Source organism: Andrena cerasifolii, chromosome 3 (assembly GCF_050908995.1).
Source record: "Andrena cerasifolii isolate SP2316 chromosome 3, iyAndCera1_principal, whole genome shotgun sequence".
Classification (NCBI taxonomy): Eukaryota; Metazoa; Arthropoda; class Insecta; order Hymenoptera; family Andrenidae; genus Andrena; species Andrena cerasifolii.
Genome location: NC_135120.1, coordinates 2,881,319 through 2,908,241, shown reverse-complemented (window position 1 = coordinate 2,908,241; position 26,923 = coordinate 2,881,319). Strand labels below are relative to the sequence as shown.

Sequence of the window (26,923 nt, the reverse complement as noted above, 5' to 3'; positions counted from 1 at the left end):
TACACAATGAATAATGAATGTGTATCTCTTTGTTGCGTTTTTTATCTGTTTGTTCATACTTCTTGTCCTTCCAAATGAAAAAATAATGAATTTATATGTCGGAAATTTGAATTTACGGTATTGATTGTTTCGTATGGAAATCCTCAAAACAGGGTGTTATACACAATGCAGTCACATGTAGAGCACATATAAAGAGTTCGACGTCTAGTTTGTCGTAATGAACAAAAATTGCATCGTCGGTTTTTATTCAGTACTTTTGGAAAATGACGACCCAATAGTCGAGAGGGTTTGGGCAGATGAGAAGTGGAGTCATTCGGATCAAGATTCAGTAAAGCTCTAAGCACTTGTAAACGAAATGAGGGAAAGGATACACGTTCATTATTCATTTTGTATAATGCACGGGCATTAGTGAGTTGCACGACTGTAGCTCGCATAATCAATAGTAAAATCAGAAAACTAAAAAAACAAATCCAAAAATAACACAAAAAACCTCAAAAACCAAAAAAGAGCTGCAAAACTTTCTACGTCCACGTCGTTAGCTCTGGGTAACGACAAAGGAAAGAATAATTTAAGAATGTAACTACTGTTATTCATTTAGGCTTGTTTAGGTTGGCAACACTGTTTCTGTGTAAAATTTCGACACTCTGACCTTAGAATCGTGATTAGCGATATCAAAAACCGTTAGAAACATTAAAGTTCAAATTTTAAAAATTCCAGTATATGCTATACCGTTCGCGGCCGGGCTGGCCACTATAGAGGCCACCTAAGAATTTGGATACTTTGTTGGTACATATGCATAAATTTTAAGTAAATAAAATTTATAATTTCAATGGAAAAATCCCGGCCCTCTAAAGGTTAAATAAAAAATTGATTTCGAATAAAAGACAAAAATTTTAGTCGAGAGTCGTCGAATAAAAATAATTTAGGTTATTTTTATTCGAAGCACCTCAAATCCCTTTTTTATTCTACGTGATTCATTCGACGGCAACCCATGATTTTTTTATTCGACGGGAATTCATTTTAAGCTTCGAATGATTTTCTAAGTTTCATTCGTATTTTTATTCGAAAGTTATTCGAAGTTCGAATAACTCTGAGCGAGCCTCGAGAGCCTTTGATCGAAGCCGCCGGCTTCCCGAACCGAGCGACATTGTATCGTTCACCCGTATAAACTGCAGCGCGAAATTGCTCGGCGATGTGTCATCGATTATACAGAAACGGAATTTCTTTATTTTTCGTCGTATCAATATGAAAGTGCGCCAATGGATTCCCTGCATTCTCCCGATTAAATTGACAAAAAATTATTGAAATCGGACTACTTTTAACGAAACGGACTTTCAATCCTGCAAATTCATTTTATGCCTAATATCGTTAATTATAGTTCAAATTATGTCAGGTTTGGTATCATTTTCGTCGGGAAAGCACAACGAGATGATTGATGTCACTTTCGTGCAGATTCGATGAAGAATCTGATTTCACATTTTTCCATTCTTAATGGCTAGTGCTACCCATTTCTTTTATGACCCCGTGGTTCTCGGTTGTTGAGCACTCGCTTCTGAAGGGTCCATGGTTGCCACCTCTCCGATTTCGGCCCGGAGACTCCGGGATATGAAGCAAATCTACGGGCTCCGGTTTTACTGGAAAAATCTCGGGGTCGTAGAAAAAGCGAGATAATAAGAAATTGTTATGCTTTCCTTAACAATGCATTGCTTTTAAAATTTGCAAGTGTCTCAAACAGCGACAACTATCGAAAATAATAATTCCTGGGGAATTTGTAATTGTTCTCGAAAATCACCATCTCCTGTCGCGGGAAGAACCCGAATATTCGAACGTCATTTGTTCCTGTTGAGCCCAACGTTGCAATGGTATGCTTACCATAGCAACGCTGATGAGCATTCCAAAGAAGGAAGAGTATCAAGAAGGTGTCATTGCTACCTATACATCTGCGGTTTCAAATCTGAATGTATGTTATATGTATATTTTGTAAGTGCAGTAATAATATGTAAGCGCAAATCTAATAATTTAAAGTTTTCAAACAAGGCTGTTACAAGTAAGAATATGTATTATATACGTATGAATTTGTTTTCTAAGTGTTTTTTTTTTAAGTGAAATTATTCAGTGTTATATAAAATTGTATAAATATAATTCAGAGAATTTATTCCTTTGTAAATTTGTCTTTATACGAAAGAATTGCAATTATCAAAACCAATTTATTTATATATTGTTTTTAGGAACGAAGATGGAATCGCATTTGCAATAGAAGCGAAAGTATTTAACCAGTTTTAACATGGGATGGTGCAGTAAGAACGAATATAAAGAGTGGTTATTAAAAGTTGGTACGCACACTGTAAAATGTGAGTGGTGGTCACGCATCTTCACCGTAAAATACGATGGAGTAAAATCAGTGCAATCCCATTTAGAAAATCGGTTGCTGACGAATTTTTGTAGCTCTAATTCAAATAAAACAAGCACCGATTTAAAAGCTGCAGAATCTGAAGTAGCTCGGTTATTTCATGGGATTAATCACCATCATAGCTATTTAAGTACTGAATGTAGAATCAGATTAACATCTGAAATTTACAAAGATTCTACACTATCCTCAAAAAACCAATGCGGAAGAACAAAAGCAGAATGCATCGTAAAAAATGTTTTGTATCCTAAATCTATTCAACTTATTATAGACGATATGAAAACATCGTCATTTTCTATTTGTACTGAAGCTAGCAATAAAGGCAGTCAAAAGTTTTTCCCGATGGCAGTAAGATAATTTAACCAAACCACAGGGTTACAGCATAAAATTGTAGACTTTTATGAGGATGTAAATTAAACTTCAGAAGTCATAGCCAAAAATGTTAAACTGCAGCTTGAAAAACATGGTCTTGATTCAACAAAATTAGTTTCGTACGGTGCAGATAATGCGTCCGTTAATTACGGAATACATGTTTCCGTATATCAAAAATTAAAGCAGGACTTAAATAATAATTTATTAAAAGGTAATTGGTATTGCCATATTTTTCATAATGCATCTCGACATGCAGTGAAACTTCTTTCATTCGGCGCTGAAAATTTTTTAAATAAAGTATTCGCCGAATTCAGTCTTAGTGCGAAAAAAAGTAAAAGAGCTGAAAGAATGTTTTGCTTTCGTCGAAATGGAATATGAAAACGTTTTAAAATATTCTAGAATTAGGTGGTTCTCATTTTTCCAAACTCTTGAACGTTTGCTACATTCTTGGCCGGCAATAAAAACCTATTTTTTTTCAACAAAGAAAAGAAAATTGCCATAAAGTTATATGGGATTTTATTAGTGGTCAAGAGAACGATTTGCATGATATGTTATCGCCACACAATTCGTTATTAACAATACTCGAATTATATTTATATTTTTTACATCATTACATAGATGTAATGTCTACAACTTTGCAGACTCTAGAAAGAAACAACATATCCGTTATTGAGTTGGATCAAGTCATGCGCGATTTGCGAAATAAAATTAATACGCGTATTGAAAATAATTTTTTTGTTGCCCAAGTGAATGCCGTACTTAAAAATATTGCTGATAAAAATAAACAATTATTTATAACGGAAGCAATATCAGTTTATCAGAAAACTATAGATTATTTACAAAAATGGTATGAATATGATACAACAATTTACAAGCAATTAAATATTTTTAAAATAGAGACTGTAGATAATGGTTTAAATTACGAAAGCGGAATGAAAGTTGTAAATTTGTTAAATATATCAACAAACGGTAATATATTATTTGATAAGATACAATTGTTAAAAACAATAATAACAAAAATAGAAATTAAGGAAGATTCATTGGAAAAAAATGGACAAATAGTTTTAATAGCGTTAATACATTTGTAGAATTGCCAAAAATTGTGGAATATGTATTAGCTATTCCAGTTAATAATAGTTATATTGAAGGAGTCTTCTCGAATATGAAAAATCTTTGGAGTGATGAAAGAGAAATCGAATACGAGTAAGCTTAGTAACAGCTGAAATTTGTACAAAATTAAATTATAACATGAACTGTAAAGAATTTCATAATTTTTTGCTGCAACCGGATCAAAAAATATTATTGAAATGTGTAATTTTTATTGAGAAATATTATTTAAAAAAATAAATAGCTACATAGAGAAAGATTTTGCAAAATCGAGAACATTTCTTCAAGTTATGAAACATTGTATATGTCGCAGTACCTTTGTAAAAAGGCTAGATATCTCTAGCAGGGATCCAAACCGCTGCGAAACCTTAACCCTTGCCGGGTTAACCAAGAAAGGTTTCTGTGACCCAATACTAACCGCGAGGGAACGGTGCTTAAATTCTAGAAAGAACCGAAGTAACCGGGTTAACCCGCTACAAGCGGGTTACTAGTAAAATAAAACAGTGCAGCCTAGACTAGACAGTCACTTATTAAGGCAAGTTAGTGATACGTGAATCTACAGACAATGCATATTTAGATCAAATGTTTAAAATATACGAGTATATAATCTATGCAGGATTCATTATTTTTTCAGGGTTGTTAGACACGGAATTTATACTTTATTTCTTAAACTTCAGGAATTACTCAGTACCAATATCTTTTAGCATCAATATCTTCTACAATCGTGTACTCGTTTCGCCTTATACCTCCCATTGTTTAATATTTTCTAGCATTCAAATATTTTCGACACCTAAGCGTTAGATAATAGGCAAAGGTCTCGTCATCTGGTCGACAGTCAGTCTCGTCCGTGCGGCAGGTGCCACCGAAGAACCGAACAACTGGGTCGCAAACAAGCACCGTCGCGACGGTGTCAGATTTTAGGCAAAAATTGGCTGACAGCGTAAATCCTGACCGATTTCAATAATTTTTTATTTAAATATTTGTAAAGGATTCAGTAATAACGGAACTCTGCAATAAAAACCATATCTGTTGATCTAATCTATAGTAAACACTGTTTAGCATAACATAACATAAAACATAAATTATGCCGATTAAAGATATAAAATATTCATTTTTTGTAAACTTAATATTAGCTATAAAATAAAAAAATTACTTTACTTTTACAAAATTTATGTTTTAAATAAACTGTATAGATGATTTAAATCTTATAATTTTAAATTATATTTCAATTTGATGAGTTTTGATTTTATTTTTAATATAGAAACTTAAAATTAATTTAATAATTATAATTCGGAGTAACTAGAATCGAATAATTTATGGTAACTAATTTTATAATATAATTTAAAAATATAGGATTTAAATAAGCTATACAGTTTATTTAAAGCATACATTTTTAAAATTTAAAGTAATTTTTTTATTTTATAGTTAATCTGCAAAATTTATTTATTTATGTTTTTATGTTATGTTATGCTAAATAGTATTTTCTATAGATTAGACCAACAGATACTGGCTTTATTACAGTGCTCCGTTATTACTGAGTCCTTTACGAGTATTTAAAAAAAAAAATATTGAAATCGCTCAAGATTTGCGGGTTACTCGGGTTACAGATGAATTCTGTTACCCGGTTAGGCGGGTTAGTCGACGATACGGCGTACCGAACCGGGTACGAGTTATAGCCCAGTGAAATTAGACGGAAATCTGCCCAATCTACGGAATAATTCCCACCAAGCTAAATTTTGGTATGCGCATTTATTTGGTCGTTTTAAACAATATGTCAAAAGTCCCCATCGATCCAACCGCCGATAAAAATTTTACAGAGGGTTGAAAAAACAACTGTTTTTCGTGAATATCTCGTTATCTATCAGTTTTGCGACAAATGTAGTTTTTATACAATTTATAGCTCAGGAAATTCTCTACAAAAAGATGATATGAGTTTTTTTCGTAGAAGTAATGAGAACGTCAGCATCGTTCTTGAGCTTGTTTCACGTTGATGTTGACAGCTTCCAATTTTTGAGACAGCATAGCAATAAACCTACTCTTGTTCTTTCTATTCGCTCTACACGTGATACACCCATTGATGCTGACGTTCTCATTACACCTACGAAAAGAACTCATAGTATCTTTTTTGTAGAGAATTTCCTAAGCTATAAATAGTATAATATTCGCGAAAAACAGTTGTTTTTTTCAACCTTCTGTAAAAATTTTAGCGGCGGTCGGATCGATGGGGACTTTTGACATATTGTTTAAAACGATCAAATAGAGGCCCATACCAAAATTTAGCTTGGTGGGATTTATTCCGAAGGCAGATCCTAATTATACTGGATTATTAGGGTTCGGTTCCCTGATCTCTAGCCTTACCTATTTTTTGGCTTTGTTTCTTGTAACATTATAATTGTAGTTTTACATACAATAAAAGTTATTAATTCAAAAACTGACATGTTTAAATTCTCAATTATTTATGTTTAAAAGAATTGCACATTTGTTTTCTGGATATTCATTTTCATATTGATACGACGAAAAATAAAGAAATTCCGTTTCTGTATAATCGATGACACATCGCCGAGCAAATAAAAAAAATCATGCGTTGCCGTCGAATGAATCCTGTCAAAAAAAAAAGTGATTTGAGGCGCTTCGAATAAAAATAACCCAAATTATTTTTGTTGGATGCAATTTCGAATTACCCGCGGTTGTTATGGATTGAGTGAATGTAACCCATGAATGTGTGAACTGTGGGGAGAGAGTGAGGTATGAAAGAGGATCGAGAACGAACCTTCACGTGGTAAAGTGATATAAGCGAGTACAGAAGTATCAGAGAGTAAAACCTAATCCACCATTGTAAAGAGGATCCCACTTTACTGGATAATAAACAGATCGTTACAATCAGATTCATTCCATCTGTTATCTAGTTAATACAGGCATATTAAGTTCCGCCCACGAGAAGTCCCGTTATCTAAAACAACTGCGAAGCACAGCATGTGCGCTAGTAAAATATTTCAATATGTGATCGATACATAAAAAGTTGATCAGGGTGTTTTCGATCTCTCGTACAAAAACATCAGTCGATTCTGAGATCCGATTTCGAACCCGAAATATAAAATCAGGCAATACTTTCTTTGGGAATTGCAGCTTTTATGAATATTCTCGACTTACGAAAACCGAAAAAAACGTAAAATTTATATTAAAAAACAATTAAAGTGTATAGAAGTATATATTGTTAGAAAGCTTGATTTTTTTTTACAATTTTTGGCATAAGTTACGTTTTGATATCTTTTTTTGGTGAAAAGTTATGAGAGTCGATATATTTCATGAAATTCGCGCTTTGACCGCCTCCCGCTCTCACTCTTGGAGCCCGCAGAGAAACTAATACATGGAATTGATGTCTCGCTGATGAACCTAATAGTGTGCAAAGTTTCACAAAACTCCATCCTGTAATTTTGATCGATTTTGAATACGGTTCTTTTCGATTCAGAATAACCCCCAGAATCCACTAGTATAGTTTCGCACCAGAATTCGAGAACAGTCTATACAAATTGTTCATTTTTTCAGAATATGAACTGTATGTACTTTCAACTTTATGACGTCGTAGAACTATTTGCAAATTCTACTGCATTAACTTTTTATTAATACTTTCAGAATCACCGAAAATCTGCGAATGTTTATTTTCAAAATAAACCCAGCTCAAAGTTTGCTTTCTGTCTTGCGACATCAGTGACCCTTCGTTCGCTCGACAACCGAGTGTTGGATGAGTCATGAATTAATGAAAATTTTAATTTCTATATTTTCTATTAGACTTCCATGAGAGTATTAGGAATCGGTTTACGAGTCTTTCGTCATGGAAATGAGTCTAAACTGAATCTCAGTGGGACTATTTTTAATCATACCTAATGACAATTGCTTTGCGAAATTCAGAAGCATTTCCAATTACGTATAATTAAAAATAGTCCAAATGGTGTCACGCTTGAAATCATTTGCATCGGAACGACATTGCCCATCCATTGGTTTACTAGTATGCAGATGTATGTAGTAGAAAATAGAGAAACTTAAATTTTAGTCTGAATTCGATAAAACTTTTTCCGCTGAAGCAACTAATCGGAAAGGTCCGACAACTAGAAACTTATACTTCTTTAAACAACCAGAGAAATTGTAACAATAAAAAGATTGATTACTTACTGAAACACGTGAATGATAAATAAGAAACAATGCAGGATCCAGGACACTCTGGGCGAGGATCTGGTGGTAAAGAAACTGTGGTAATCGATGGTCTCTGCGTGGGTCTTGGCCTGGGTCTTGAAATCTGATACAAAGAAAACGGTGTTAATAAGTTTATTCCTTATACGTATGTACACCAATATTTTATTCTTTTCTTCCACATCAATATGTTACTTGCCTGCATTTACTTGTTCCTTGAAAGAGTTCTATCAAAAAAAGAAGAAATAGAATCACCTGCGACGAGCTTCTCGTGTTGTCACAACAGATTGACCCCGATTGGCAGGTTGATGTCTTCGCTAGTATCACGTTTGGCCGTTCACAGAAGGCTGCCATAATGGTCAAGAGACAAAACCCAGCACACGGTTGCAATTTTGGTTGTGGTGGCACTGTGGTTGGACGAATCGTTGTCGTTGTTTCCTAATTATTTAATTACAACATACAGTACCGCGACATTCCAAAGTAATTTAATTTTAATTACACAGTTCAACAAAATGAAACTTTTTTCGGTTCCGCAATATCCACTGGGCAATTCTTGTAGAGTTTTTCTCCCTGAACACGAATCCACAAGCAGAATTGCTCTATCACCCTCAGTTTTTGAAAACATGAGTTTTTGTAAAAACGCACAATTTTGTTTAAAAGTGAGGCATTACATGAAAACTAAGAACGCTAGAAAGTTCAAGTTAGACTCAAAAGATAGAGAAGAGTTACCCGAATAGATCAGTGTATATAGTTATTAAATTTGAATATTTTTAATGGCTGTAAATGATCATCAAAGTTTGAAAAAGTATCGATGTGCATGGTTTCCACGCAATATTTTTGCATTTTTACGAAAAAGTGTTTACCTTGCCCAAAATCGTATCTCACACTGCGTTTCAGAAATATTGAATAATGAATTTATTAAAAAGAGATGCCTAAATTATACTTAAATATACTTCGCGTTGCCTTCAAATACTGTTTAATGTGTTTCAACTATTACCGCAATTGAAAAAGTGTTCTAAATCTGATCAAACCATAATAATAAAAATCTTGTAAATTCATAAACAATTGTGTTTGATTTTATACGGTTCCATATTAACAAGTCATACGTAGGTATTCATGCATGAAAGATCGAAATTGTTTAAAACAGTGACTGATCGGGAAAAGTTTGTTTAAATCCGTGAATAGTATTTACGAATACATGAAAAAAATAAGGATGATCCATATAGAATGTCGGTGCCTACTGAACAGTACCATCGGCGTCGATTACGCGTAGCGACGACCCTGACGAGTCGCGCCAGGTGAACAATGGCCGCCAGGCGGCAAAACACCGTGAATACGTTTGGCGATGGATATTTTCTCTATCAGTTCGAGTTAGAAACTGTTTCGACACTTTTCCTGGATGGTTTCTTCTTCAGAAATGTGTACAGAATCGGATGCTGGGTAGCGTTTTCGGGCTAGGTAGACCCTTTTTCATAAAAATGCAAAAATATTGTGTGGAAACCATGCACATCGATACTTTTTCAAACTTTGATGATCATTTACAGTTTTCAAAACAGTCCAATTTAATAACTATATAAACTGATCACACTCTCCTCTAGCTTTTGAGACTAAGTTGAACTTTCTAGCGTTCTTAGTTTTCACGTAATAGGGTGACCTGTCCAGTGAATGAACACTGAACCTGCATGTCTGTTTAAATTAGTATTCAAAAGTCGTTATTTAATCCCCTGAATGTTATTGATATAAGCGAGCTGTTTTATTACTAAAGTCACACATCCCGGAACATAATTATAGCAATATTTGATAGTTATAACTTTCATTACAAGTCTGGCAAAGGATTAAATAAAAAATAAGCCAATGACCAGTGAATGAACATAGATTTTTATTGAATGAACAGGGATACCCCAGTGAATGAACGGGATAAAAACAGTGGTTAGGTTTCCAATGTATTTAGACGATTTTTTGTCTAAACAGTTTTTCATTCTCCAACTGCAATAATATTATTGATTTGATACTTTACTAGTCTTATAAGATCATAATTATGCATAGTTGAAATTTGGTTTCTGAGGTGGGTTAACCTAATCTCCATACTGACGGCGAAAGTGTCAAGAGAAAAAAGACCGGGTAAGCTGTTCATGCATTGGTAAAGTAAGAAATGCCCACTTTTGCCAGTGAATGAACGGCCGCGAGGACAACTATTGAATAAACGGAATTAATGCTGTATAAGTTATAAGTAAAAAGAAAAACGCTTTTGCGAGACGTCTGTGGGTGTCCACTCTAAATTTCGGTGTAAGTTTCAACGTGAAATGAGCGCGATAGACGTTAATTTTTCGTATCACATGAGCACCGTTTATTCACTGGGCAGGTCACCCTACTACACTTTTGCCCAAAATCGTGTGTTTTTCAAAAACTGAGGTTGATAGAGTAATTCTCCTTACGGATTCGTGTTCAAGGCGAAAAACTCTACAAGAATCACCCAGCGGATATTGCGGACCAAAAATCGTGTTGGACAGTGTTATTATTCAAGTATGAATACTTGATATTAAAATTATACGTCTGTTTAAAACATAAACTATTAGTTGGGGCTTCGAGATGTAAGGTTTGCCTTTCAGTAACAGTATGCTGATGTTTCAACAGCCTTACAGATTGTTTAATCAGGGGTGTAAACATACAATAATACTGGTGAGTCTCTTGTTCTTGCCGTATAACAATTAGAAGTTTTTGTAGGTATACAAGGTGTTTCGCTACAGGTGGTGAACCATTTAGGGGGTGATTCTACAGGCCAAAATAAGACGAAAGTCAAAAATTACGAAATTGCGGTAAACGCTTCATTTTTTCGTTATCAATGTGTAAAAATTGGGCTCTGGAACGACTGAATCACGGCAATTCGGCAACAGCGGCCCGTTGGAACCTGGCCAGTCAAGTACGTGCAGTGGCGACGAACGCATGACAGATTTACCATGTAGAACATATACATACATCTGTATGTAAATAATTACATCACCGAAACTTTAACTTGCGGTCCCTTCCAATGCGGCACGACGTTCTTGCGAAAATTTATAAAATAGCACACACATCACGTTGTACGCCATGAAATCTAGTTACTCTTGAAAATCCCAAAGGGCATATGAAAACCCGCCCAACGGGATTCCCAAATAGGGAGGGTGAATGCCACTTTCAATACACAATTTTGTCTTAAAAAATCACCTACACACGTACATACACACGCACCATGATTGTTTTATCACTGTCACTGCTTTCCGGGCCGAATCTACATCCCTGGATCGGTGGTGTCGCGGGATCGCAATTTTTTTATGTAAGGAAAACTGATTGATTGACTGACCCTTTATTCGTGTCGTACCGGCCCTTTTATACAATTCGGTTGCCATGCAGCACAGTTAGGTACACCTGGCGGGTGACATACCTGTAGTGGGGTTATCACGCACATGACAGTGGACATTTGTAAAAACAAAGCTTGCCGCAAAATTGTTTATGCATTAAAACTTTAGGCTGAAGTTGTTTCTTACATCAACGTGCTCTACTCAATGAGAAGAAAAGAAGTTTAGAAGAAACAATCTGCCGTAAAAGCACAGTTCCAATGCAAGAAATTGTTAAAGGTTACAAAAAAATTGGAGTGTGTAAAGCCACTCAACGAGCGTGTCGATCGCGCGGGATTTGCCCGAGCGACAAGCGAAATCAGTCCCATTGAGTCGCATGACGAGACTGACATGTGGGTTATGGCGTTCTTGTAATAATTAGTTCTTCTATGTATTTCTTTGTGCTATTTTTTTGTTATTTTGTCACTTACATAATAAACTCATTATTTTCGATCCTACATGTATTATGTTACAAACAATTTTGCAGGAAGCTTCTTTTACAAACGCCCCCCCCCCCCCCATCCAAAGATGTAGAGTCACCCCTCAAAAGTAGATGTGCTTTTTCATAAATTCGTGCAAGAACGCCGCATAGGACCGATTCACTTATTTAGCGACATTTGGGTCTTTTTTTAAAATATCGGAATGAAATTGACGTAAAAAAATAAGATAAATTTATTCCTTTGTAATGATGCATAATTTAATATTTTTGACATTTATTTATATTTAAATTTTTTTAATAAATTTATAATAATTTTTTGTGATAAAAAAATTGAAAACTGTTCATTTCGTACTTTATTTAATGACCTTTTCAGTGGTTTAAATCAAACGTTCGGGTAACATTCTGTTTTTTAAGTTATCCTCTACACAATCATGCAAGAATCAGTTCCCGCTCCGTCCCATTTCTCAAAATATAACTGTTTGACGTCATCAGCGACGCGTCATTTTCTTCACGTTCATGCGGCGACATGTTTGTATACCACTTGAGACATAAAAAATATCATAATGAAATTGAAACTAAAAATTGAAAAAAAAACGTCTCTTTCAATGATATATAACATAATATGTACTAATTGTAAGTAGTAAAGGAGTTTCATCATTGAACTATAAGTTCTGCAGCTTCTGGGTCTAATGTTTTCGGTTTTTTGTTGCTCACTTTTGTTCTTGTAGTACATGTAGATATATACAGGGTGTCCCACTAAGGAGTGGACAGCGCGATATCTCTTAAAGTACTGTCGATAAAAATATAAAAAAAATAGGGAATTGCATGGTTCGAGGGGGCCCATTTATTAGCGCGAACGAATTTTGTTTTCGATTATTATTTTAAAAGATACGATGGTCAAGTTCGGTTTTTCAAATGGAACTATTTCTTTTTGAAGACCTGAGTTGATAGTGCGTTCAAAGACAAATTCAATAAGCTTTAATGTATACACTTTATTTCCACTGCAAGAAACCCCTCTGGAATGGCAAAAACCGGGGGCGGTCTTACTGGCCCCACGGGTGGCACTGCCTGTTGAAATGGATACTTACCTGCCAAAGGTCTACGCCAGAAATGGCAGGCCCAAAGGCTGGACAATTCTTTTCTGTCAGAAATGCTACTTAGGTAGGTACATCTGCGGTATCGAGAAGCGCATCGTTACTTTTATTTCGCACTTGCTTCTACGCTCGGATGGCCGGTTCTTTTGGGAGGGATGCAAGTTGGATTGGTTAGGTTAGGAGGAGTGAAAGTTGCTAGACTAAATTTCAACCATAGGGAGCAGATTGTATCAGAACCAATCCAACTTGCATCCCTCCCAAAAGAACCGGCCATCCGAGCGTAGAAGCAAGTGCGAAATAAAAGTAACGATGCGCTTCTCGATACCGCAGATGTACCTACCTAAGTAGCATTTCTGACGGAAAAGAATTGTCCAGCCTTTGGGCCTGCCATTTCTGGCGTAGACCTTTGGCAGGTAAGTATCCATTTCAACAGGCAGTGCCACCCGTGGGGCCAGTAAGACCGCCCCCGGTTTTTGCCATTCCAGAGGGGTTTCTTGCAGTGAAAATCAGTAAATTTGCAAGCGCAATATCTTAAAAACCAGTGGAAATAAAGTGTATACATTAAAGCTTATTGAATTTGTCTTTGAACGCACTATCAACTCAGGTCTTCAAAAGAAATAGTTCCATTTGAAAAACCGAACTTGACCATCGTATCTTTTAAAATAATAATCGAAAACAAAATTCGTTCGCGCTAATAAATGGGCCCCCTCGAACCATGCAATTCCCTATTTTTTTTTATATTTTTATCGACAATACTTTAAGAGATATCGCGCTGTCCACTCCTTAGTGGGACATCCTGTATGGATCTGACGTTAAAAGTAATCTAAACATTCTTCGTTTGTAGCGATCCTTGATATTTTCCTTAAACAGTTCCTTCGAAGAAGGATGCAACTCATAAACATGAAGAAAATGACGCAACGCTGATGATTTCAAACAGTAATATTTTGAGAAATGGGACGAAGTGGGAAGTGATTCCTGCACGAATGTATAGAGGACGGTGCACTGAAGTGATTCCATTTTCTTAAAATACGGGGACTCGTTGGGACTTGAAAGATATTCCTTGTCAGTCGTAATGAGTTACCGCAGTGGGACGACGGTCTTGCCCCCCACCACTCGTCCGCAATTACTGGGAACCGCCGCGAGAGGGTCACGCACCGAGTGACTCTCTCGCTGCCGAAAATCAACGGACGAGGTCGTATAGGTCGGGGGCAATGGCTTATTTGGCAGAGACGGCCTAGAGCGTTAGTACGATCAGTACGCCTCTCCCAGAAACCTCCTGTGCCGACATTAGTCCTTGTGCAATATCAAGCTCTCGTGTAAGCACCCGTTCTAGTGCGTCGACAGGCTCAGTATCTGCGACTTTTTGAATTCTCCTCCTCCACGGTTCGCAGAAGGACAGTGTGGAGCCATCCTCTGGACGCAGGCCGCTACCCGCCTTCGATCTCCCAAACAGATTCACTTCTGTTCTCGAGAGCGTCCCTACAGCCTCCGTCTCACTCGCGGGTTGTGCCCACTGGGTGAACGGACCCCAGGTTCTCTGACCAGAGTCTAGTGGCAGAGTTGGCCCGCTAGGACACCGAACGGTCAAACCGTCTTTGCACTCCCACTTCGCCGAACCGCTACCGACGATCGCGATACCGACCGCGACACGCACCGCGAAACTGTCCGGGACACACACCACGAAACTGTCCGGGACACACACCACGAAACCGTCCGCGACACGAGCCGCGATACGCGCCGTACACACCGCGACTCGCGATAGTTTAAGGTTTAGGTTAAGCCGCGTACACATTGTGTGCCAGCACAGACCTGGCCGGGATACCCTGTTCGATCGGCGGCCCTAGACAACCGTCCTGAGCTGGCGATACAGTTCCTCCACCGTCCCACCGGTAATTACGCGAGTAACGGTTACACAGTTTTAAAAAATGTTGCAATTTTCCTGACTGTATTCAGAATTATTACTAATAGAAGATGATGTTTAGCGTACAAGATTGCCTTTAATTTAAACAAAACTATATTTGGCTGCATTCCTTTATTTTTCGACATTTCCTTATAACATGGAAACGAAAAGTTTCCCGAACATTCGATTTAAACCACTGAAAAGGTCATTAAATAAAGTACCAAATGAATAGTTTTCAATTTTGTTTTATCACAATTAAGTTAAAAAAAATTGAAAAATAAATAAATAAATGTCAAAAATATTAAATTAGAAAATTCATAACGAATAATTTTATCCTATTTTTTTACGTCAAATTCATTCCGATTGTAATGATATAGGCCTGCGTGTATCGGTGTGTGTGTCAAGGAGAGGGGGAGCAACGTGTCGTCAGAAGGATACGTTGGACGCACGCCGAAGCGTGCTAAATAATCTGTTCAATCCTGTGTCATATTAATAAAGTAATAATTTACAAATGTATTACAACATCACACCGATATCTTAAAAAAGACCCAAATGGCGCTAAATAAGGGAATCCGGCACGCTGTGTGTCGTACCGGATTGCAAGGTAGCATAGGTCATAATTTCGGTGGGGTGGGTACGTATGAGTTCCACATGGTAATTCCAGAGCCCAATTTTCAAACATCGATAACTAAAGATTTTCGTCCTATTTTGGCCTGTAAAATCACACCCTGAAAGGTTTACCACATATGGCCAAACACCCTGCATATTGGAACATACTCTGAAAAAGAGAGACAAGAGAGCACTCAGCAACATCTAAAAGCGATTGTTATCGAATTGGTCAGTAGTACTTCGTTAATTCATATAATAGTGACGAAAATGGCTAAAAAGTATAAGGCTCCTATGTATTCAGTACTACAAGTACAATAAGAAATAGTAATCCATTGTGTAATTGCAGAAATAAATGAATTTTTCAAATTTTAAGCATGGCTGTATAAGTAGAACAACTATATGTATAAACGATAACTTCTGTATTTGTATAAACTATAATATGTAGGAGTATGCAGGTACTCAATATTTCGGGCTCAATTCGGAAAATTTCGGCCGGGATCCCGATACTAGCGAATTACTCGAAACCCCGAAAGGTTCTCTCCCACACGATAGCAGTATCTGGATCCACGGCCGGCCCCGGGTGGTTACGACTCAAGCCGCGGGCTTAACCCGTGCTCCGGTTTGGCGCGACACTACGTTGCCACGCGTAGTATCGCCACACATTGGGCGAAAATGACATAGCCGCGGTCACAAATCGATTCCTACGCCAAATCGAAATGAAAATCAATAAAACTTGGTATACTGGGGTATTAGGTATCGCTGATTACGAATCCTTTGCACGATTTGCGAAAAAGAAGATGGCGGATCCAATATGGCCGTCCAAACTCGACTAAAACTATACTGGGTTCATCTTAAGAAAAACCAAACGCCCATACCGTTTTGCGGCTGTTCTGCGTAGCCCCCACTACTGCCTACGGGCCCGAGCGACGCAGGCGATTGCTCGTAGCGCTTTACCTGCCGGTTTCCCTGCCCTTCCATAGGCTGGACAAGACCAATGTCAATGTAAACACTGCAGGAGTGCAGTGTATCTACCCGGTAGTTTTTTGGTTCCGAACAGATATGACATCAATTAAGGAGGTGTTCTAAATAGTCGATTTAGAATGCCATTTATTACGTCTTTTTTAGGATTCATATTCAAAGGAACGATAAGATTTTTGTACAAGTTTTTTACACACATATTTATTGATATTTAAAGTATGTAAATTATTTTTTTTAAGTAAAATATTTAGTTTTATGGAGTTCCTTTAAAAAGAGAAGTGTCCTACTACCAGAGGTCGAATAAAACTGTTAAAATTTCCAATTAATTATAAAATGCCTGTAATTTTATGACTATTATCTTCTATGTCAATAATGGTTATTAGTGACCAAAAAATATTTCCGCTGACAATAATGGTTATTTGTAACTAAAAACGATATCCATTATCGATAATGGTTATTCATACCCAAAATCATTTAATGAAAGATATTAACTGCCATAACTTTACAATTTAGGTTATAACAATTATTGTCTCTGAAATAAACTAAGTTCATTCAAAACAACTGCAAAACAATTTTTATAAAACACAGGCCGTTGCCGTGCGTATTCGGAAATAATTGTGCCACCGTGTATATGAAGGCGTCGCGTGCGGAACGGTTGACACAGAGGTAACAGGCGGTAAGAGGGAGAAAAACGTAAGCGGTGAAGTGGGGAGTCGGACCAATCAGCGCCCTCTCAGAATCATCCCTGCGCGGAAAAAGTTTTTCTTAGGATGAACTCAGTATAGTAATATAGGAATCATGCGAACGAAAAACGTTGTTTCTTGAAATCCTAAAGCTATAATTTTATATTTTATGAGTCTGGAAAGTTGCATTATACTGTATAGAATACTATACTAAGGAATAGTTGCTCAAGAATGGAGGATAACAATAAAAAAAACCAACATTGTTTACTAATTTATCATTTCCACGGCAAATACTGCAAATACAAAATTAATCTAACCATTGAATATCTATCCGAGACGAAAATAAAGATTGTTGACATAAAAAAATGTTAGTAAAATTGTTTACCAATAATTTGTTTAAACAATATTTGGTAATTATGCAGAATAGGTGTTACCTCACCGATTTCGATGATTTTTGGATATGTTGTAAAACTCAACATTCTGAACAACTTTTTCCCCTTCATGTTACCGCCGGTCGACCTTCGTTTTCGAGAAATTTGCAAAAAGCTTCTGTTGATTTATTCTGACGTCACGCATTCTGTTTGAGAATCTAGCGGTTAAACGTGTCGGTTACATTTTGAGGTTAGGAACGACGGTGAAAAGGTGCACGCAACACAGCACTTAAAATGAGTAGCGTCAAGTTTATTTAAAATGAGCAATTACACTGATAGTGAGTCGGTGAGAATGCACAGAGTTCGCGGTTTTCGAGATTATATTAAAACACTATTCAGAGTACACTGAGCGATGATGATTTAAAACACAATTGAGAGTACACTGCGCGATGACGCTGATGAGCGAATCGATGCACGTGGCATCACCACGTGCGCGTCACCCGCGGCGATCTACAATCGAATTTGAGTTACACTGAACGATGATGCTGAGGCAGAGTTGTAAATTCTGCCCCTCAGTGAAAAGAGATTGATCTCCACGTGCAACGAGCCATGCGGCGTCCACAAGAATTGTATTATTGCGCGAGGCTTGATCACTTTAGAATGAGCTCTGAGAATGATCAATGCACGGAGATTCACTTGAGAATTAACGATGGGAAAATAACTACATGAGCAACTCGCGATCACACGAGTTTGATTTGAGACGTGCTAATTGAGCAACACATGCTGTTCCGTGCACTGATACAACAAAATGAATGCAAGATGGACGCGAGCTGCCGTTAGAGCGTTCACAATGTGAGAAAGTGCGGTTCGACATGCGACACGTCTTTCCTTGCACACTGAGCGAACAATAGTACAAAGCAATGAGAAATGAGTGTGAGTCTTCGAGAAATGCGCTTGAAATGTCTACTCGCGATTATGCGATGCACGAGGTGATACACGGCACGTGCACTAACGCGTGCTGCATTCGCGACGATCGACATTCGACTCGAGCGTGAAAGGAGCAGAGCTTGATTGTGAGAAGAGTAAAGTTAGAGTTCAATGCGAGAAATGATTTACTAAGAAATGAAAATTCACGAGTTGAGCAAAGCAGACTTGTATGCAACACGTCTGTTGCTGCACGCAACGTGAACAAGAGTGACCAATCAAGATGGAAACCCGAGGCCGTCTTCTCGAACCATCCAGAAGCCGATCGACGCGATGCGCTGATTGGCTCATCAAGAGTCGATGATTGGTGGATTGATCGTCAATCCGCGTCGCTGATTCGCAAATTTATTCTGATCAGCGTCACTGATTGGCAGATCGGTCGTTGCTCAGCGTCTCAATCATGCGTCCGCGAGGTGCTGCGCCGAGAGCGAGTGTGGCGACTTTCCAACTTGTCCCGGATATTAGTATTGGTTGGGGCTAGACTAAGGTCGTGTTCAGATATATTGGTCGGTGAGTTCGGTCTCGCGAGCAGCGCGCGAGGAGAAATCAGCCACCACCACCTGACGATCGTGGATTGGCAGTTGAAGTCGTTGGCCCCCCGAAGGGTATGGTGGGGTAACGGGAACGCTGCTCGACTCCGCCTGAACGAAGCCGTGTGGCTGTTGTTTATTCTTAGCGTAGTAGTTGTGTGCAGGGACCGGCGGACTCTAGCTACCGCTGATGGAGGGGGAAACACCTACAGGAGCGGTGGTACTGTTGCGTGAACTGCGCCTGTTTCAGTCACGCACACATAACCACCGCTCTTGTGGTAGCTGGAGTCCCCCAATCCCCGGTTAGGAGCCCGGCGAATAGCCCCACAATTTCTTGGAATTCTTTGGTCGAGAGTGAGAGAATCCGAGTACGAGCGGGAACGGACAAAAGAGTCACACGTAGTTGCCGTCAACTACGAAATAGAAAAAGCATGATACTTTGTCTCGCTTCGTCGTTGACGTGTATCGTATGCTCCAGAGTTGGGCAAAAGTTTTTCTAAATAAAAATCTCAAATAACGAACAAAAGATAAATAATTTTTATTCGTTATTCGAGGCTCGAATAATCGAAGTTATCTTTATTGGAAGAGCAACGAATAATTTTATTCGATGAGAATTTATTTGACAAATAACGATAATTTTTTATTCGAAGGTTTTATTCGAATAAATGCGTCGAATAAATTTTTCATCCGCAACATTTATCTTTTCACGGCCTTCGAATAAAGCCACGAATAACTTTCGTCGAGCCGCCGAAGGTCGAGCCCGGCCGAGTGGCGAGCGCCGAACACAAAGGACCGGCGGCGGCGACTTGGGGTCTTGGTGACTCACCAAGTTTCGATGTTGACGAAAGTTAAAAATTTATTCGACTCATTTATTCGAATATAAAATTATTGTTATTCGTTGAATAAAACCTTCGAATAAAAAATTATTGTTATTCGTCGAATAAATTCTCATCGAATAAAAAATTATTGTTATTCATCGAATAAATTCTCATCGAATAAAAAAGTTATCTTTATTCATCGAATAAATTCTCATCTAATAAAAACTTATCTTCACTCGTCGAATAAATTCTCATCCAATAAAATGTGTACACATTTACGTGTAAATACTGTGATAGGTAATTATGCAGAACAGGTGTTTCCTCGCCGATTTCAGTGATTTTTGGATATGTTACAGGGACACGATTCTGAACAATTTTTTCCTATACATGTTACCGCCGCTCGACCTTCGTTGCCGAGATATTTGCCAAAAACTATGGGTATTATTGTTTTGCATTCTGCCCATACCCTACATGCATTGTATGTAGCTGTATGACGCCGCTCGACTGTTTATTCAGAATTGCAACGCATTCCACTTTCCAACTTGTTTCAGGTATTAGTATTGGTTGGGTCTAGACCAGAACGGGGGGCGCGCGCCCGCTCGCGGGCGCTTAAAGCATGGTGGCGAACAGTGACGGATTTAACAGGGCGGCTGGTGAGCAGTTGCCGCCTAGGCCACTGCACAGAAGGCCCTCAAAGGGCCCCATCACCAAATACAAATTATGATTAGGTCTAAGTATCCAAACACTACATTTATTTCGTGCTGCTACACTTGACCCGTTTTTAGTAAACTACCTCTTCATTTCCTCCAAAAATGGGCCCCTCAGAAGGTTTTCCACCCGGGCCTTTTTTCTTAAATCCGCCACTCGTAGCGAACCGATGTGAGTTTAGGGATTTTAACCACAAACTTGCGAGTGCCCGTCAACACCCTGACTCTGTTCGGCGATGCTGGCGCCGCCGGATATTAGGATGACTCTGGTTCTAAAACATAATTTTTTTGCAAGGAAGAGGGTGCCTCCGAGAGCACCTGTTGGGTGTGTGGGAACTCCCGTCAGCACTCCAACTCACATCGGTTCGCTACCATGCTTTACGCGCCCACGAGCGGACGCGCGCCCCCCGCACTAATCTAGCCCTAATCAATACTAATACTCGGGACAAGTTGGAAAGTGGAATGCGTTGCGTCGGAATAAGTCAAAAGAAGTTTTTCGCAATGATTTCGAAAACAAAGGTCAGCTTCGTCATTTGTTTTATCCCATGCTGACGCATACGCTGCAACGGACGCATACTGTAGGTAGGCAGAATATATTGTAGTAGTATCTGCATTTTTTCGTGAATATCTTGGAAACGAAGGTCGAGCGGCGGTAACATGTATAGGAAAAAATTGTTCAGAATCATGTCCCCGACAACATATTTCAAGGTCGTCAAAATCGGTGAGGAAACACCTGTTCTACATAATTACCCTGTTATATTTTTCATTATAAGTTATCTTCAGCATTACAATATCTGTACTGTATTTATTCGCGAGGAACTCTGCTCGCCGTCGTGTCATTTCGCTCCCGCCTTTGGCAAGAAAGAAGCGAGAAACGACCGCTCGGAATCGTGTCCCGTCTATGTACTCAAAGTGGTGAGGATGCTTCGCTGCGTGCGTACGCACCTCACGGACACCAACACCCACCGCGCGACGAGTAGGCGTAGCCCGAGGGAAAGCGAGAACGTAGAGAAAATGAGCACCGAGGCAGGCAAGCGGTGTGGTGGGAGAATACTCCCCACGAAGCTCACCGGCCAATATACATGAAATGGACAGTGGAGCAGGGGTCGCGCCCACGAGTGGGCGCGTAAAGCGTGATAGCGGACCGATGTGAATTTGGAGATTTTAACCAAAAACTTGCGGCCCCCCCGGCGGTGCCGGCGGCGCCGGATAATAGGATGACTTTGATTCTAAAACATAATTTTTTTGCTAGGAAGAGGGTATGTGAGGACTCTCGTCCACACCCCGACTCTTATCGCTTTGCCATCACGCTTTACGCGCCCGATCGCGGGCGCGCGCCCCCGCACTGATCTAGCCCCAACCAATACTAATACCCGGAACAAGTATAAAAGTGGAATGCGTTGCATCGGCATAAGTCAAAAGTTTTTCGCTCTCGGAATCGAAGGTCAGCTCCATCATTTGTTTTGTTCCATGCTGACGCATACGCTGCAACGTACTGTAGGTACGTATACGGCAGAATACATTGTAGTAGTAGCAACAGCTTTTCCCGAATATCTTAGAAACTATGGCCGAGCGGCGATAACATGTATAGGAAAAAGTTGTTCAGAATATTGAGTTTTACAACATATTTAAATTTCATCAAAATCGGTTAGGTGTACCCTTTTATGTATAATTACCCAGTATACTATTGTATATGCCACAAACCCTTACACACTCCGAAAGAAACTACTCTCAATTAGAAAAGGAAACACTAGCTTTCGTTACAGCGGTCAAACGCTTTCGTAAGTTTATATGCGGCCTGTTCATTTCTTTTAATAACGGATCATAAACCACTTCTAGCGCTATTTTGAATGGAAGATACCAAAGGGCTAAAACCGCTAACTACAGCATTTGATTACTGGGTTATGATTTCAAAGTGGAATTCGTTCGATCCTAAGACTTTGGACAGGCAGACGCACTGTCTTGATTTATTGTATATGTTGTATATATTCATCACGATAATGCAAAAGCCTGGTGGCTACAATTCGAATAATCGAGAGCGAAGTATACCAACTACGAAATTCAATCATCGATAACTTTGGGTCCAATATACAAAATGCAACGCGTGAACGATAATGAACCGGCGATAGAACTTCCATTCGTTATACAGGGGTGAACAGAAACACCTGAATATTTAAAATGGGAATTTCTGGCGCAATAGGTTCGCAACACTGCCCGGTATGGTACCTTATGACCATCGAGTGTTAGCTTGTACGCGACCGTGTTACTGCCGTTGAACAATGCCGTTGAATTGTATCAGGGCCTGTAACGGTTACTGAGCGAAAGTTTCGTAGGCAGCTCAATCGACGCGATGCACCATCTCGCAACACTATTATATAGGTATTGAAATTTCACGAAGGGCGTTCTGTACAACCGAACTTTCTGCATAACACAAGAGATTGAAAACATCCCACAGGATATGCTACACCAGGTAATATTGTGCTTCTAAAATCGACTCCAGCACTGTGTGCAGGGTGATGGAGAGCGTTTGAAAGATATAATTTTTAAGTAAACATAAAAGTTGTTAGAGCCACTAGTTTTCTGTTCAAGATAAATCTCCTTTTTTGTAAATCATTAGTAAACCATTATAGGTTCGTTAGTAAACGTTTGTTCACGAAGAATCCTTCATACACTATGGTATGGAACACCAGTTATGGCGGCTAATTGTCTTATAAATGTTCCTATAAGGTCATCTGGAATTGTTCTCAGCACTTCTTCTTCGATTGCAACTATTCGAGTAATTCTGGTTCGATCCTACTCATTGTTAGTAGAAACGGACAAGAATAATCCAGTTTCTACAAAACCCCTATGGATATTCGTAAATAATTACGCCCGGCCTAAAATTATATTTATGTATTGATACTTCATTTGAACACTCCCCTCATAAGAAACTGTGGAACGTTGTATATCAGAAATCAAGCATTTGCGGAACTATGATTACACAAATGTTTTTTTGTCACTACGATGACTGGAATATACTCACGAAGTTTAACTCCGTATTTTATGAAAGATGTATATTACTTGATGTCTCAGAACTTTACCATTTCATATCCTATACACCGTGAAAGTAAATTGAGATTTCAAATGAATTAATTCATTTGAGATAATCAATAAATGTTAGGAATTGGAGAAAAAACAATGACTATGGTATGTATCGTATCTTGCAGGATTTGAATCCGAATTCAGCTCCCAATCAGTTTCGGTTATAGCAGACGCGTTTCTGTGCTTGATGTCTCATTAAAAATGACGGGGCTGAAGAGCTATAAGTGTGCTCTGAGCTAAAATATTTTTAGTCGACCAGTTTCACTTATGGAATCGGGCAGTCTATTCGGCTGGCCTTTGCTCTTTGCCGCGCCGAGTGAGAGGGCACATGACAGCGATAAACCATAAATTGTCCTTTCACTCGTTCTCATTGTCAGTCCCTCTCATTCGCCGCAGCAACTACAAAAGAAACAGAGGGGATAGCGAATTATCATTCATGAAATAATGAAATGTATCACTTGTGGAGGCACTATTGTAATAAGAATAGTAAAAGCATAGGACAGACCAGCACAACTGGTCGAATTGGGAGCAAGAGGCTCTCGATTGCTCTGGGAGCAGGGTTCAGAGCAATGCTCAGAGCACCTTAGGTCGTTAGTCATAGAATGGGTCGGCGCACTACATTAATGTGTATGCAGACTCGCTGCCGTGAGGCCTGTTTGCGTGACATTTGCATCCACGGATTACCCGACCACAACACCGTTGCACCTGACGCGTTACTTACTGGTAGAGCTGTTCGAGTACTCGGAAAAAGGGAGCCGGGATATACTCGGTTCGAATAACCGATCCGAGCCGAGCGCTCGAACGATCCGAGCAGTTCGAATCTCTTTCGGGAATATTAAAACTTTCAAGCTGCCCCGCTGCAATGCAGTAGCTGTATTGAATATGAATGCTTAGACTATTGTAAGCTACATTAACCCTTTCGCTATTATGCATAACTATATTACAGGGAACCGAAACCTAACCCGTATCCGGTTCGGTACGCCGTATCGTCGACTAGCCCGCCTAACCGGATAACAGAATTCATCTGTACCCCGAGTAACCCGGTTAACCGGGTTAATGCAGTTACAGTAATACGGTGCAAACCATAGTTGCAACCATGTTTCCAAATAGTAATCAATTTTATTTCAATATCAGAGACTCCTTGGGAGGGTGATACATGCACGTGAAAATACTAAATATGCGAGGTCAAAGATTAACTTGGCCGCGCCGAATTCATGAGCGTTTGCCCACGCACAGTGTGAGATTTTGGACAAAAAACGCTCGACAGCGCAAATCTTGACCGATTTCAATATTTTTTTTTTAAATACTCGTAAAGGACTCAGTAATAACGATAATAATTTAGCATAACATAACATAAAAACATAAATAAATAAATTTTACAGATAAACTATAAAATAAAAAAATTACTTTAAATTTTAAAAATGTATGCTTTAAATAAACTGTATAGCTTATTTAAATCTTATATTTTTAAATTATATTATAAAATTAGTTACCATAAAATATTCGATTGCAGTTACTCCGAATTATAATTATTAAATTATTTGTAAGTTTATATATTAAAAATAAAATCAAAACTCATCAAATTGAAATATAATTTAAAATTATAAGATTTAAATCAGCTATACAGTGTAATTAGGACATAAATTTTGTAAAGGGTAAAGAAATTTTTTTATTTTACAGCTAATATTAAGTTTACAAAAAATTAATATTTAATATCTTTAATCTGCATAATTTATGTTTTTATGTTATGTTATGCTAAACAGTGTTTACTATAGATTAGACCAACAGATATGGTTTTTATTGCAGTGTTGCGTTATTGCTGAATCCTTTACAAGTATTTAAATTAAAAATTATTGAAATCGGTCAGGATTTGCGCTGTCGGCCAATTTTTGTCTAAAATCTCACACCGTCGCGAGGGTGCGGGTTTGCGACCCAGTTGTTCGATTCTTCGGTAGTACCTGCCCCACGGACGAGACCGACTGACGACCAGATGACGAGACCTTTGCCTATTATCTAACGGTTAGGTGTCGAAAATATTTGAATGCTAGAAAGTATTAAACAATGGGAGGTATAAGTCTAACAACCCTGTAAAATTAATCAATCCTGCGTAGATTATATACTCGTATATTTTAAACATTGCGTTTTCATTTGATCTGAATATGTATTGCCTGTAGATTTACATATCACTGACTTGCCTTAATAAGTGACTGTCTAGCCTAGGCTAGACTGCCTTATTTTATTAGTAACCTACCCGTAGCAGGTTAACCCGGTTACTTCGGTTCTTTCTAGAATTTAAGAACCGTTCCCTCGCGGTTAGTATGGGATACAGAAACCTTCCTTGGTTAACCGGGTAAAGGCTCCCACAGACCAACGCGAATATTCGCGGCGGCAGCGGATCCGTCGCAGTTCAACAGTTCTTTATACGTGGCTGCTTATGGGCGGCCTTATCTGATCCGCGGCGGATCCGTTGCCGCTGCGAATATTCGCGTTGGTCTGTGGGAGTCTTAAGGGTTAGGGTTACGCAGCGGTTCGGATCCCTGCTATATTCGTCCAATGCAAAGCGTTTACATTTTAAAATAGCAAGCATGCAATGAAAATTTTCGTAAGAGTTACAAATCAACAACATTTACGCTAAAAAAACTGGTCATTGCAATTAGTTTAATATAAAAACGTGTACGAGTATAGTTTCTGGCAGAGGGAGCTGTAGCAAAGGAACTAAGAAAAGGCGTACAGTAATAAGTTCACTGATTTCGAATCCAACATAGGATTTGTACAATTAATTTGTTTAAACAATTTGTTTAACAAATTATATTGTACAATTTTTTAGAATTAACATATTTGTTTAGTTATTTTCCCCGCAGAACACGATTCTATATGTACCAAACCATGTAATTTTGCAATCATTTGTTTAAGCAAATTGTTTTTTCGTGTATTTACCCAGTCTCTTGTACGCCATATAGCCTATCTCGTAAACCACAGATTTCAGTCTCGTACAATTTCTGTAAGCGGTTACTTGCTTAGAATTTATTGTAAGTCTCAAAGTAATATATGTATTTTGTACATTTTTTCTTGGTGAATTCGAGTATTTAGTCGGATTTTGGGTAGACCCTACCGCTATTTTTATATACTGGCTTCAATATGGCCAAAATACGTTTATTTGGCATGTTTAACCTTCATTTTCTCAAAATCCGGACGTGCTACGCCATTTTCACTGCCAAATTCGTTTTCAGCGAGCAAATATTAATCGGCAACGATATATTTCATTAAGGTTCCATAACCTT

The 26,923-nt window shown here is 38.4% G+C and overlaps 2 protein-coding genes across 2 annotated transcripts in view; one reads left to right on the top strand and one right to left on the bottom strand.

Annotated features, from left to right (window-relative positions):
* The window catches only part of LOC143367031 (uncharacterized), a 426,392-nt gene that overhangs the window by 74,719 nt on the left and 324,750 nt on the right, over positions 1–26,923 (top strand). The window lies entirely within an intron of this gene.
* Positions 1–26,923, bottom strand: part of Mas (trypsin-like serine protease domain-containing protein masquerade) — a 131,634-nt gene that overhangs the window by 55,996 nt on the left and 48,715 nt on the right. The window contains exons 5-6 of the mRNA XM_076808527.1: positions 8,330–8,512; positions 8,057–8,180 (exon numbers count right to left, since the gene is read on the bottom strand). Of these exons, the coding sequence (XP_076664642.1) occupies positions 8,057–8,180; positions 8,330–8,512 (307 nt within the window). The remainder of the gene's footprint in view (positions 1–8,056; positions 8,181–8,329; positions 8,513–26,923) is intronic.